Here is a 14,211-nt window from a genome sequence, read left to right as displayed (position 1 = left end):
AGATGTTGATTCCTGAACAATAAAACCTGTTATATACTCTTGTTATAAACTCTTGACTTGGATCAGGGGATGGTTGACAGACATATCAATAAATGGTATACAGTGGGTATGAATCTGCCAAATTTAAAGTGACCAGTGGTGTACCTCAGGGTTCAGTCCTTAGGCCATCATTGTTCAATCTATACATTAATGACATTAGACATGGTCTCACATCAGATGTGCAATTGTTTGCCGATGATGCAAAGATGGGCAGGGCAATCAGAGATGACTGATATTATACTGATGATACAGCAATTAAAAATTGATTTGAATTGGCTGGAAATTTGAGCAAACAAAAATGGCTGTCAGTTTAATGTTAGTAAATGTAAAGTTAAGGACTTTGGCACGATTAGAGTTAAGTGGCATATTATATTAGCAGAGGTTATGCTACAAGCAACTGAGGACTGAATGATATAATCACGTAATCACAAGAAAGATATTTATTTAACCAAATATTTCGGTCTGGAAATAGCAGACCATCGTCGGTGGTATTACAAGAACAGTTTAAAAAATATACAAGCTAGAATACTAACAATAGATCGTTGAAATTAGAACATGCCGCGTGATGTTATATCACTAAGTATGAAACGAAATATTTTGAAGTAGAAACATGATTGAATTTGCTATTTAAAAAAAAAAAAAAAAAAAAAAAAAAAAAAAAATTAATGAGTAATCTTGATTAGGCTTTCCCAGATTTTTGATATAGATATGCAGTCATTACGATTCAGGTTGGGATGATGGAGCAAGGCCTCCACGCTTTCCTTGAACAGACGTTCGAACCTATAATAAAGATGCTGTGAAAAGTGAGCAAAGAAGAGGTTCAAGGAAAGCGTGGAGGCCTTGCTCCATCATCCCAACCTGAATCGTAATGACTGCATATCTATATCAAAAATCTGGGAAAGCCTAATCAAGATTACTCATTAATTTTTTTTTTTTTTTTTTTTTTTTTTTTTTTTTTTTTTAAATAGCAAATTCAATCATGTTTCTACTTCAAAATATTTCGTTTCATACTTAGTGATATAACATCACGCGGCATGTTCTAATTTCAACGATCTATTGTTAGTATTCTAGCTTGTATATTTTTTAAACTGTTCTTGTAATACCACCGACGATGGTCTGCTATTTCCAGACCGAAATATTTGGTTAAATAAATATCTTTCTTGTGATTACGTGATTATATCATTCAGTCTTATGTTGCAAGTATCCTTAAAACAACAAGCAACTGAGGAGGCAAGGGATCTTTGAGAATTGGTGGATAGGAATTTGAAGTTCAAAGGGTAACATAGCAAAAGTTGCAAATACAACTCAAAGGATAACTGTGATATAGAAAGCAAACCTTGACATGTAAGGATAAGGAAGTTTTGCCTCTTTATAAGGCTTCGATAAGACCACACTTGGATGTGCACAGATTTGGTCTCCTGGGTTCCAAGGGGGATAATAAAGATGCTGTGAAAAGTGAGCAAAGAAGAGGTTCAAAGATTATATCCGGATTACGGGATTTAGATTATGAGGACAAATTGCAAGTATGTGGATTGCAGACTCTGGTTAACAGGAGAAAGAGGATTGATATGATAGAGGTCTATAAACTTTTGAATGGATATTATAGCATTTCAAATGATGAAATTTTTTGTTATATGGAAGGCATGGAGAGAACAGGGGGGGGGGGGGGGCATCCATGGAAGTTAAGGGTGTTCTCAGTCAAGAAAGGGATAAGAGCTAGGTTTTTCTCCCAGAGAGCAGTGAGTGAGTGGAATAATTTGCCCTTAGGGGATAGCGAGTGCATCTAATGTAAATGAATTTAAGGTAAGGAACGATAGCTCTCTGAGAGAAACACCTAGCTCTTATCCCTTTCTTGACTGAGAACACCCTTGATGAGTCCTTGACTCCCTGGAGGTCTAAGATAATAATAATAAAATGACTGCTTCCATATATGTTCTCTTTAACATCTCACATGAACAGCAGGGGAGTAGATTATAAGATATATGGCAGAATATAAATGGGTAGGCAATATGAAAGATTATTGTGAAGAAGAGAGGTTGTGATCATCAAGCATTCATGTCCTCATCCATTCATGTTAATACTATCCCAGAGAGAGAGAGTCTATTAAAGTCATCCATAAGAAGTATGAGCTGAGGAAATTATAATATAAGAATATCAAGATCAATCTCATTTAACATGGAGCCTGTGTTAAATGAGATTGAGTAAATAAATGGAACATACTGTAATAAAAAATCTAACTGATAAACAAAATGGCTACCACTTTTGGAGCAGTATTAATGTGGACTCAGCAGTAAGTACCAAGATACACTTTAGAATCACAACTCCACCATGAACAGGACAATCTCTAGTTCTGTCGTTACGAATAATAATAAAATGCTTTAAAGTGGGATCCTAACTAGGTTTTAAATATACTTCCTACAGATAAAAATAGAATAATGTAATATAACTGTAACGATTGGATAATAATGCACTGCATTGGAGATTGGTTGTCTGATAACTATCGGTAAGTTGTGTATGAGGAAGCAATATCAATGAAGAGAAAAATCACTAGTGGCATGACCCAAGGATATGCTTTGAGGTAATTGCTGTTTAACTTGTAAATGTGACTGGGAAAAGTTTGAATGAAGATATGCAATTGTTCGGAGATGATGGAAAGTTGGCTAAACTATGAGGAGTAAAGTAGATGTGACTTCACAAGAATGGGCAAGTGAGAGTGATTATCTGTTGCCAACTAAGGTTTTTAAAATTCTGAAATCAAAAGATGGGATGCAGAGTATGAAAATTGTGCGGAATTTTAGATGAAGTGGAGGAGAATAAAGAATCTAGGAGCGATGGCATATAAGGACCTAAAATTCAGGTGTGGGGGGAGGGGGGAGAATGCTGCTAAAATTGTGAGGATAGTACAGTGGATTATGGCAATGACGTGGAGAACAAATGAGGAAGAATGTACAGATTTTGGTTCCATTTTATGAAGCCTTCATTAGATCATATGGTTTACTGTGCAGAGATTTGGTCACCTGTTTTCAAAAGGATGAAGAGGTATACACGAAAGGGTCCAGAGATGATTGACTACGGTGGTTGCTGGTCTCTGCAATGTGGGGCATGAAGAAAGTGAGAGCAATGCAATTTGCAGAACTTACTAAAAGGAGGAGGTAGATAGAGAATATGAATGAAATATTTTGTTGGTATGGAATTTTTATCAGATTAATGCAGAAGTTATAGAATGGGAAGATAGGAGGCCATCCCTAGAAGCAGTATAACTAAAGTGTGTACAATGGGGGGGGGGGGGGGTAGGTTTTGTTCCATGGAGAGTGGGTAATTAGAATGCAATGTCTGAGCATGGTAAGTATGGAGATAGTGAAGGCATTTAAGGCACAGCATGATGAGCTATGCAAAAAAATGCACCTGCTCATCCATGACAAGTGAGAAATTTTAATTGACAAGTATAGGAATCAGAAGAGGGTGTCTTTATGTGGGTACAATACACTGTGGTAACAGGCGTTCACCAAGCTGTCTCCACACACACACACACACACACACAGACCCTACCATCAGACTGGAATAGACGAACCTTGATTCTTTGCTTTAGAGTACCATTTTCCACTGGTCAATTGTCTAGTTCCCATGCTCTTGCACCAGGCCAGACGATCCACCTAGTTCATTGTTGTGATGTTCGGCTTGTGTGCCACTTCTCTTCTGTGTAAATCCAGTAAATGGAGTTCTTTTCGTACAGTATTAGCGCTCACTATGGTGTTACTGGCATTCTGGAACTCATCACGGATGGTCTGTGCCAATTGTAGCTGGTTTTTGTGCCACCTGTTTTAATACCCTGCTGTCCCTGTCAGTCATTTTCAGCGACTAGGCGTTTTCCTGCACTAGTGATACCAGAATGTCTCCATTTGTTAATCACATCACCAATCATTGATTTTGGATGCTCCAGTTGAACAGCAATAGCACATATGGACTTGCCATCAATGTGACCCCTCTCTTGAAGTCACTGAGTTCACATCGTGTTGCCATACCCCTGTATTTAATGATGAAATACTGCTTTCTACTATCTGTACACCAGTTTTTATGTTATTAACAAACCTGGAATGTTCCATAACTTAAAATAACAAGGGTGTTCGGATAATTAGATAGTGTTATGTATAAATAGGCTTAAGTGTTGGTAGTTATTTCTAAGTGCTATAGAGTATAAACGCCAAGAGAAACAAAATATATCATTTTTTCTTGTTCGAACATTAGCTCTTTTCAAGTTACAATTTGAACTCTTTCTGCAACTATCCAGTGAGTACTATATGCCGTGATGATGGAGATAGAAAACTAACAAAATATTAGTAATTTCAATAAAGAGATTTTTTTTTTCTTGGTGTTGTTTATACTATAAACCACTGTTATGAATAATGCAGAAGTCATATCTAACACATAAGTATCAAAATGGTTTATCACAATATTAAAATTGGGATGAGAGAGTTGTAGAAAATTGTTTTTGCCTGATTAGTTACATCTTAGAATAAGAAGTAAATAAGAAACTATACTCTTATTGTAATCCATTACCTGCACCAGAGCAAACAAAAGGAGTATGGTTAAGTGATTCTTCCCATAATGTTTAACAATATACCATCTGTTCATTATATACACAATATACAATCATGTTCATTATGGAATACCAAGGTAATCTGATGCGAAATCAGATGGCCTCTATATACAAGCAGCCTAATCATAAAAATATTTAATGCAAGCTTTCGCTTGCTCACATTTGGATAAAGTATTAAAACAAGAATATCATTTATCAAGTAAAATTTACTTCCTAACCAAATCAAAACCTTTCTAAAAAAATGCTATCCCTCTTTATAAGGCTTTGATACAACCACAACTGGAACTAAGAATTGATCATGGAGGTTACTTTTTAAAAACATGGAAGCAGTGGTGAGGATTCAGAGGGAGGAGTGATGAAGATGATGAATGGTCTGTGGAATACTCTCTACAAGGACAAAGTAAAGAGGGAATTTAATAGAAATGTGTAGTTTCTGGAGAAGGAAAGTAAATGCTGAAGAAATTTTTCAGTCCATGAAAGAGGAAGAGAACAAGGGGTTAAGCATTGTTGGTAAGGACATGATGACTAGATCTTACTTGGTAAGTAGTGAATGAGTAGATTGGGTTACCAGAAACTTCTGAAGTGCAACATCAGTGAAAATTTAAGGATTAGGCATGACAGGTAGCATGTGAGTTAGTGTTGGCCTCCTATGATGAGTCTACACTACATGGAGATGCCTGGATAACCTGAAAGGATATAAAGGTGACTCATTTCATTACTAGTTTCTTCCAATTCATCAAATTTCTTCCAATGTGATCTTTTACTTGTCATAATAATCATATTCTGGTGAATATATTCAAGCAAACACAGTTTTTAATTTCTAGTTCCTAGTTATTTTTTTTTTTTTTTTCAGTCATCCGATTTGGGAGGGAAAAAAAAAAAAAGATCTAACTGGCCAAATTGTTAAGTCTAATTTGATCAGCTCTTGATTTTTTTTTTTTTTCAAAAAGATATTCTAACTGCATTAATCTATCTATATCATCTCTTAACCTTTTTAACTGAAACACTTGCTTTGCACATCTTTCATCTAAAATAAAAATAAAAAATTTAAACAGGCCTAACACACATTTTCAGGTAGCATCTACATATTCTTCAGACATATAAGAACCAATCTTAGTTCATTGGTTCTGACATTAGATCTGACATTAGTTCATTGGTTCTGACATTAAATCTGATTTTCAGTTTTAATGAAAATCAGATTTAATGTCTGATTTTCATTTAATGTCTGATTTTCATTAAAGTAATCTGTTATACTGAAAATCAGATTTAATGTCACTTTCCCTTATGTGGTCCATAAAAATTATAAATAACAATGGAGATAGTGCCTTACCTTATTTAACATGGGCACCTCTCAGTGCATCCTTTAATCTGACTGCTGATTTGCTATATGCAGTTTTACTATATAAAATAACCATCGCTCATTAAGAAATATTTTAATATTACTTGATGCACTACTATAATATTTTGCTTATACACACACACACACATGCATTCAAATACATCATAGTATCAGTTACTGAATGGGAAAAATATCAGTAATGCATGGGAATCTTTGAAAAAGAGCTTAATGAAGTGGTATCTGAATGTACCCCTAGTGTTCAAAGAATAAACAGGTTGGGAGTGAAATGGATGTTCAACCTTATTAAGCAAGAGATCCACAAGAAGAAGAAAATGTGAGAAGCATATCATGAGAATAAGAGTGAGAGGAGTAATGAAATATATAAAGCTCAGGCCAGAAAAGTAACGAGTATTGTGCGGAATGCTATATCGGAGTATGAAATGAAATTGGCCATGCAAGCTAAAGGCAATCCAAAAGAATTTTATCATTATGCTGCAAGCAAAAGAAAGAATGAATGTGAAAGAATTTTACTGAATACAGATGGTACTCAAGTGTCAGAAACCAATGAGTGCTCACTTTTCTAAGATATATCAACCAGGTGTTTGTAATGCGGTGCACAGTGCTACTGTCATGTTGGATGAGGATTTAAGGGTTCATGAAAATGATGGAGATCTGTTGCATAATCTGGATAAGAATTTGTCAATAGGGACAGATGGAATATTAGCCTGTTTGCTAAAGGAATGTTCAACTGAATTGGCTAGCCGTTCACGTTTGTATAACTTGAGTCTCAGCTCAGGAATGGAAGGAATGTATGATAGTTCCAAGGGTGGTGAAACACTGATGTGTCTAGCTACTGACCTATCAGTATCTCTGGTGTGGTAGTGAAGATTTTAGAGAAGTTGGTAAGAATTTGCATACAAAAATGGATAGACAAACAAGCTATACTCTGCAAGGAGCAGCATGGGTTTAGTAAAGGAAGGTCATGTTTTAACAATTTGCTCATATTTTATAACAATGTTACAGCCAAGCCGGATAAAGGGAATGGATACACTATGATAATGTTGGATTTTTCTAAGGCATTTGATAGGATACAACATGAAAGGCTGTTGCATAAACTGAAGAACATGGGATTGGAATATAAACTCTTGACTTGGATCAGGGGATGGTTGACAGACAAACAGCAAAAAGTGATATACAGTGAATCTGTCAGATTTAAGATGACCAGTGGTATACGTCAGGGTTCAATCTATGCATTAATGACATCAGGCAGGGTCTAATATCAGATGTGCAATTGTTTGCCAATGATGCAAAGATAGACAGGGCAATCAGGGATGCTACTGATATTCAGCACTTACAAAATAACTTGAACAGGCTAGAAATTTGTTCAAACGAAAATGGTTGTCAGTTGAATGTTAGTGAGTGTAAAGTTATGGAATCTGACATGATGAGATTTCCACCGGCATATTATATTAGCAGGGTCATGCTACAAGCAACTGAGGACATAAGGAATCTTGGCATATTGGTGAATACAAATTTGAAGTTCAAAGGTCACATAACAAAAGTTGCAAATCCCACTCAGAAGATAACTGAAATGCATTAGTCATTTTGTCTTCTTATAAGGCTTTGATAAGATCACATCTGGATTATTGTGCACAGATTTGATCTCCTGGATTCATTAGTAATAAAGAAACTGTGAAAAGGGTCAAAGAAGAGTTACAGAGATTATATCTGAGATTTATATTATGAGGACAGATTGTGAGTATGTGGATTACTGACTTTCGTTAACAGGAGAAAGAGGGGGTGATATGAAAGAGGTCTATTAACTTTTGAATGGGTGTTATAGGATATCATCTGATGAAATTTTTCATTATGTGGAAGGCAGGTAGAAAACATGGACGGCATCAATGGGAGTTAAGTTTATTCACAGTCAAAAAAGGGGTAAGGGCTGAGTTCTTCTCTCATAGAGCAGTGAATAAGTGGAATAGAGTGCCTTTATGGAGTGCATCTAGTGTGAATGAATTTAAGGGAAGGTATGACAGTTGGTTTGGGTGATTTATTGTCTGTCTCTCTCTCTCAATGACTCCTTGACTCTCTGAAGGTCTCAGATAATAATAATAATAATAACGTTCTTTACATTTGATTTTTCTTTCATTATTATAATGTTGTAATTCTAAAGCAACCATAAAATTTAAGATTTGCTACAGTAGCCAATTTAATGCGTACTGCACTAAATAAATTATTAAATTGATAAAAAAAAATACTTAGTTAGAATTCCAGTTAATATTAAAATAAAGAATAATAACTATCTATAATAAAGTATAAAAGAATAATAAACAATAAATAAATTACTTCTTTATAGCCAAGTGACAACACAATGTCTGCAACTTGGATCATGAAATTTTCGAAAGTGACGGAGAGCTTCTTGTTAGAGCCAGCGCTGCACTACTTAAAAGACAAAATCACTCAAATAAGTGTGTAATTTATTTGATTAAAAGCTTCGCTGAAATGACTGTGGTTTGAAAACTATTAGTTTTCAAAAGAGAGCAGTCAGAAACTCTCTTGACAACGAAACCTTTAATATTATTGAACATCATGCCTAAAACTTTTTTTTTTTTGTAAAATCTTTATCAATACACAAGTCATAGATGTAAAAAAACAAGTCTAAAAGGTCAAACCCTGGTATCAAAAACTATCATCCTTATGGTGAAAAGTGAATCTCATAAGTAACTCTTTGCTTTTGAAAAATCTGATATTTCGAAAAAAAAAAAAATTATTTTAAGGCAAAATATCTACCATGGTGTTCAATGTCAATATTCATCCATAGAAAAGAATTATATACCATTTAAAAGTTTGCTATTGAAAAAAAAAAAAAAAATTCTGTGAAACATAAGATTCCAGTTTACTGTGAAGGCTTTGGCCTGATCTCTAATGAAAATTAATTCAAATTTTCAATGCTTTCAGACTGGCAAAATCAATAATAATAAAAAAGAACTATAACAGGTGAATGTATGCTTCTTTAGCAGTGATGTCCTTTAAGTAGTGCATGGTGATGTGAAAGATAGAATCTTCATAAGCTCCAAGTCATTTATAAAACAATATTTTGCATCTTGGCTATTCAATAAGTTTTTTCTCTTCTTGACAAGTCATGTTGATAGTATCATTACTTTACTATGAGTGAGTGTTATATATATATATATATATATATATATAAAGCTAGAAGTTAAAGAGAAATATGGCTCTCAATGTTTACTGTACAAAAATCATAAGTAAATGTAAATGTTACAACACCAATATTTATCACCTGATCGTTTGGGTGTGAATTCTCTTGAATCCCGTGAGGTTTGGTAAGAAATATTATTTCCACTGCCACCGTTAATCCTTGCTGTTCCTTCGTTTTTCAGGGAATCGGCCTGTGATATTCTGCCAGGAGAATTTTCTGGCGTTGTTCCTTTAGAGCGACACGATACAATTTTAGCTCTTTCTTGACGTCGAAAGATAAGACTACTATGACCATCTCGACTACTTGAACGAAATTTCTCTACGGGTTCTTTTATTCTAAAGTGGGTTGAGAGAGGAAGCGATGGTAATGAACGTTCAGATGAACTACGTTTGGGAATTTGATCGTCTCTGATCAGTTTCTCCTCCTCGTCTCTCCGGGACTTAATGAATTTTTCTTTCCTTGGCTCTTTAATTTTGCTGTTAGACGGTCTTTGATTCATTACCTCATTCAAAACAAATGCATTTTCACACAATCAAACCATTTCACTAGCATACGTACATTTCCCCTGCGTTCCAAATGATCGCCATGTTGATAACAGCCAGAATTTTCGTAAAATCATAGGGTACTGCGAAAATGCAATTTTAATAAAAGAAGAGAGTTAAAATTTTAACATATTCAGAATTTTAATAAATATTAAAAAGGAATTTCTCTTCGATTACATTTTCTGATAATTTATTGATTTATTTATTTTAAATATTGGGATATTATTATTATTATTATTATTATTATTATTATTATTATTATTATTATTATTATTATTATCAGCTAACGCCTATTGTTCCCATATAGGGAGTAGGCAAGGCCGTTTACCCTATCTAGCGTTTATTATTATCATTATTTTAAAAAATTCAGCTAACTGTTTTATTATCTTATAGGGAGTAGACGAGGCCTTTAAACCCAATCTAGTTTTGCAGACCGAGAGAGCAATTCAATCTTAACCGATAGCCTATCAGAGATAGCGGGTCCATGTATATCACTATTTATATGCCGCACCGATGAAGAGACGGATAAACAAGGGTTATCTACATGGAATTAGAAGACGCATCGAGGGAAACCCATTATTCACACAGTACTTATCATGCTTCTGCTTAAGGAGAGGCATTGACGAAACACTCACAAATACCTATGACAACCCATTCCACTACACTTCGAGCAAAAATTCTAGTCCTAACACCCCAGCGAACAAAACTCTTACGATATTCAGGGGAAATCCCTCGTTCCTTCCTTTACTGCCATCCAAAACGAGACTAAAGTGTCAAACCTATTAAACTCGTTTAATAACTCAAAAGCCTTTATTTTATTTCATTTCTTTAACTTTTAGCTAGTTTCTGAAACATGAAGATCTTCAATTTATTCTCATATAGAATATTACACAGAGATGACATAATCTTTCCAATGCGCCTCGGGTTGCTCTCTATCATCTTAATCGCCAAGGAATCCAGATGACTGGATCTGCACATAAAAAAGGGAGCCGTATAAAAATCTTACGAAGAAGAATAAAACTTTTCGCTTTTCAATGTATTCTTCAATGACCATGTAAGCTGATTTGCTGTTTTGACTAATTTGACAATATGTCCTATAAAGTTCAAATTCCTGTGCACAATCATTCCCAAGTCACTGGATTGAAATGTATCCTGCACTTCACCCCATCAATAGAATACATAATTTCTAATGTTGCTTCTCAAAATGCATAACATTACCCTTGGTCACTTTAAACGGACAACATACTTATATCTCATAACGCATATTTATATTTATAATGTAGATATCCAAATCACTAGAATATTTACATTACTTCACTTGTCATTGTTCTTTCAAATATAGTATCATAATCAGCAAAGAATTGAATATTTCCCATCAGCCTGGTTCCCGAGTGGTCAGCATAGTCTCTCTCCAGCCAAAAGGCTGCTGGTTCGAATCCAGCCGTGGGCACGGATGTTTCTTTGTGAAAATACTAGTGGTGGTGGTCGGCAGTAGATGGTGTTGGTGTAGGTGATGAAGGTAGGTGCGACTGGTGAATATACAGAGTTGCAGAGAAGGTACCCTCCCGCGAAGAGTCGCTGGACTCCCTGGAGGTTTTGTGTAATAAAAATATTAATAATAATAATAATCGCATCCATAGCGCAATTTGAAGAACGACAGTACGTTGCGCCCTTCGATTGGAAAACGCCTAAGTTCGATTCTCGTCGTGACGGGAGGAATCTTTATATGGACTTTTTCAACTGAAGGCGAGATAGCCGATCTCATACAGAGGTAGCAGGGTTTTTCACTGGAAAACTCAGGTCTTTCAGTGGGAAACTTGGATTTTTCATCCTGCATACAGACAAATCGCCGTTTCGGAACACCTACAATTTACAGACAAAAAATACTAGTTGTAGTAGTAGTGGGCAGTAGATCGCGTTTATGTAGTAAAGTGGATGATTGTAGTGGTGAAGATGGAGTGATGTACAACAGTGGGTGTCCTCCCACGCTGAGTCTATGGAAACCTTGGAAGTGTCATGAATAAAAATAATGATAGTAATATCATTTCCTATATTACTGATGTACAAATTATACAACAGAGGACTGAGCATGGGGTAAAACATTACCAATTGTCTTATTCTGGAATCAACTAATAAGTAAACAATTTTTACTATCTGTCCATCAAAACACTTTCGAACCTACATCACCAAATTCATATCCATCTCCATTTCCTACAAATTATGCAACAGATTTCTATGTGTAATCCTGACAAATACCTTTTCAAAGTCCAGAGGTATCACTGAGTAGCAATTTCTTTTATCTAACCTCATTGTATTTTTATTATAAATATTAAGCATATTATTAATGCAAGACATACCCTTAAAAAGACCATGTTGCACCTTACAAAGTATCATATTCCGATCCACCAGTTCAAAATCCTGAACTTTGCAATTTTCCAAGACCTAAACAACCATTCCTTGAATGATGATTGGCCTATAATTTGACGCCCACTTGTCTATTGGTCTAGTGTCTTGAATTGGCACCTCCCCAGTACTGATTCTCAAATTAAATAATGAGATCAAAGAAGCTGATAATTCCCTATCGTAGTCTCATAATACAAATACGGGTTGAAATGCCAACTAAACCAATGGCTGTGTTGCAATAGAGGGTCTGCAATATTTTAAGCACCTCCATTTCTTCGAGCTCTGCTCTCCAATCAGTGATTGTCACATCCAGCAGCATTGTGCATTACCACCCAATCTTGCAAAATTATCACTCAGTGAATGAACTAATTGGTTCTTTCTGTTACATCACTAGCATTGACACTTTCTAGAGCCAAACTTTCATGGTCATTCATCCTTTTACTTTAAACATAGCGAAACTTTCTTTTAGTTGCAGTTTGCTTTCACTCATAATAGCTTTGACCATCCTTAACACCGAAGTCAACGTTATTCTTGTTCCTTGTATTACAAATTTCAGTCGTTTCCAATGGCGGCTTGTGGCTTGAAATCATGCGGTGCTGCCACTTTGGAAATATATATACACACTGTAAGTACAGTGTATACGTCTTTGGATAAAATATCAAAATTATGGTAATTTTTTTAAAAAAATTAAACATGAAAAAATATTTGTATGCGAAGGTTTCTGTGGTTTAGCAGTTCATAAGAAAGATTCCGGTAATTGGACCATATGTTTATTAAGCTAAATGGAAATAAAAAAACAAAACCGACAAGTTTCGTAAGTGGTTTGACTTATCAGGGGTCAAAGGTAACTAAAACTTTAAACACTAGAAATGTAAAATTACTCAAAATAATTCACAATGGATGCTGCCCTCCATCCATCTTCCATTTATCTTTTCCTTATCAATGATTATGTTTCTGTCTTTGTATTTGTTCACGTTCACATTGTTCGAGGTCTGACTTGTGTATATTTTTTATCAATGCTGACCAAATTTGGTGTAAAATTAGGCCCTGGTTTTAGTTACACTGCATTGAAAGTCTAAACATGTTTGCAGCGTCCTTAAATTTCCTTATGTAACAATTTTTTTCAATGTAAGACGTTTGTTTTTTGCTAGAGTACATTATGCAATCACGTTTCAATATAAATGTTATAGACAAAATAACGAAATTACTAAACAAACATGACATCAAAGTGAATTTTCTACAAGTGGAAAAAATATCAAGATTTCTACATCCCCCCAAAACCTCCACACCATCCTTTAAAAAAACTAGGTGTATATAAAATTCATTGTTCCTGTGGCATCTCCTATGTAGGCCAGACGGGATGATCAGGAGAAATTCGCATTAACGAACACCAAAAAGACGTACAAAAAAAGAAGGGAACACAAATCAGACTAGCATACCATACAACTTCCACCGGCCATAATGTACTCTGGCAAAAAACAAACGTCTTACATTGCAAGAAATTTACGGAAGCTGCAAACATGCTTAGCCTTCCATCGCAGTGTAACAAAAACCAGGGCCTAATTCTACGCCAAATTTGGTCAGCATTGATAAAAAATATACCTAAGTATAGCGCCCTTCGCCCACCTAAGTGCTACAAGATGGATTTTTATTATTTCTTATACAAAATAAGAGAACTGTATTGCATTGTTGATGATAAAATTAAATATTACAAGCAAATATAAATAAATTGATAAATAGATTTATACATCCAGAAAAATTGGGTCCTAGAGTTCCGTAGTGCCTATGCACGAAACGTCCCTGGTCGTTTCAGACTTATATAACTTTCGAAGACTGAGTGGGCTTTTCACTCTCTACCTATAGGGAGAAAAACGTGTTAAAAGATGTAATTTATTTATTCTATTATACTGTAAAGATATTGTTTTGTATTTAATCTTTTATCCTAAGGTTATTCGATTTTCTTGAAAATCGAACCTTAAGTTCGACATATCGATTTATTGTATTATATTGCACAATATATTATATTGTATTTAATCTTTTACTCTACTGTGAATTTTCTTGAAATGGATTC

The 14,211-nt window shown here is 34.9% G+C and overlaps 1 protein-coding gene across 1 annotated transcript in view; it reads right to left on the bottom strand.

The window, feature by feature from the left end:
- Positions 1 to 9,694, bottom strand: part of nonC (serine/threonine-protein kinase Smg1) — a 1,124,353-nt gene extending 1,114,659 nt beyond the window's left edge. The window contains exon 1 of the mRNA XM_090398044.1: positions 9,277 to 9,694. Within this exon, the coding sequence (XP_090254170.1) occupies positions 9,277 to 9,694 (418 nt within the window). The remainder of the gene's footprint in view (positions 1 to 9,276) is intronic.
- Between the last annotated feature and the right edge of the window lie 4,517 nt (positions 9,695 to 14,211).

Source organism: Typopeltis vanoorti, chromosome 9 (genome assembly GCF_054136105.1).
Source record: "Typopeltis vanoorti isolate ZY-2024b chromosome 9, IOZ_Tvanoo_1.0, whole genome shotgun sequence".
Lineage (NCBI taxonomy): Eukaryota > Metazoa > Arthropoda > Arachnida > Uropygi > Thelyphonidae > Typopeltis > Typopeltis vanoorti.
This window is presented reverse-complemented; position numbering and strand designations above follow the sequence as displayed.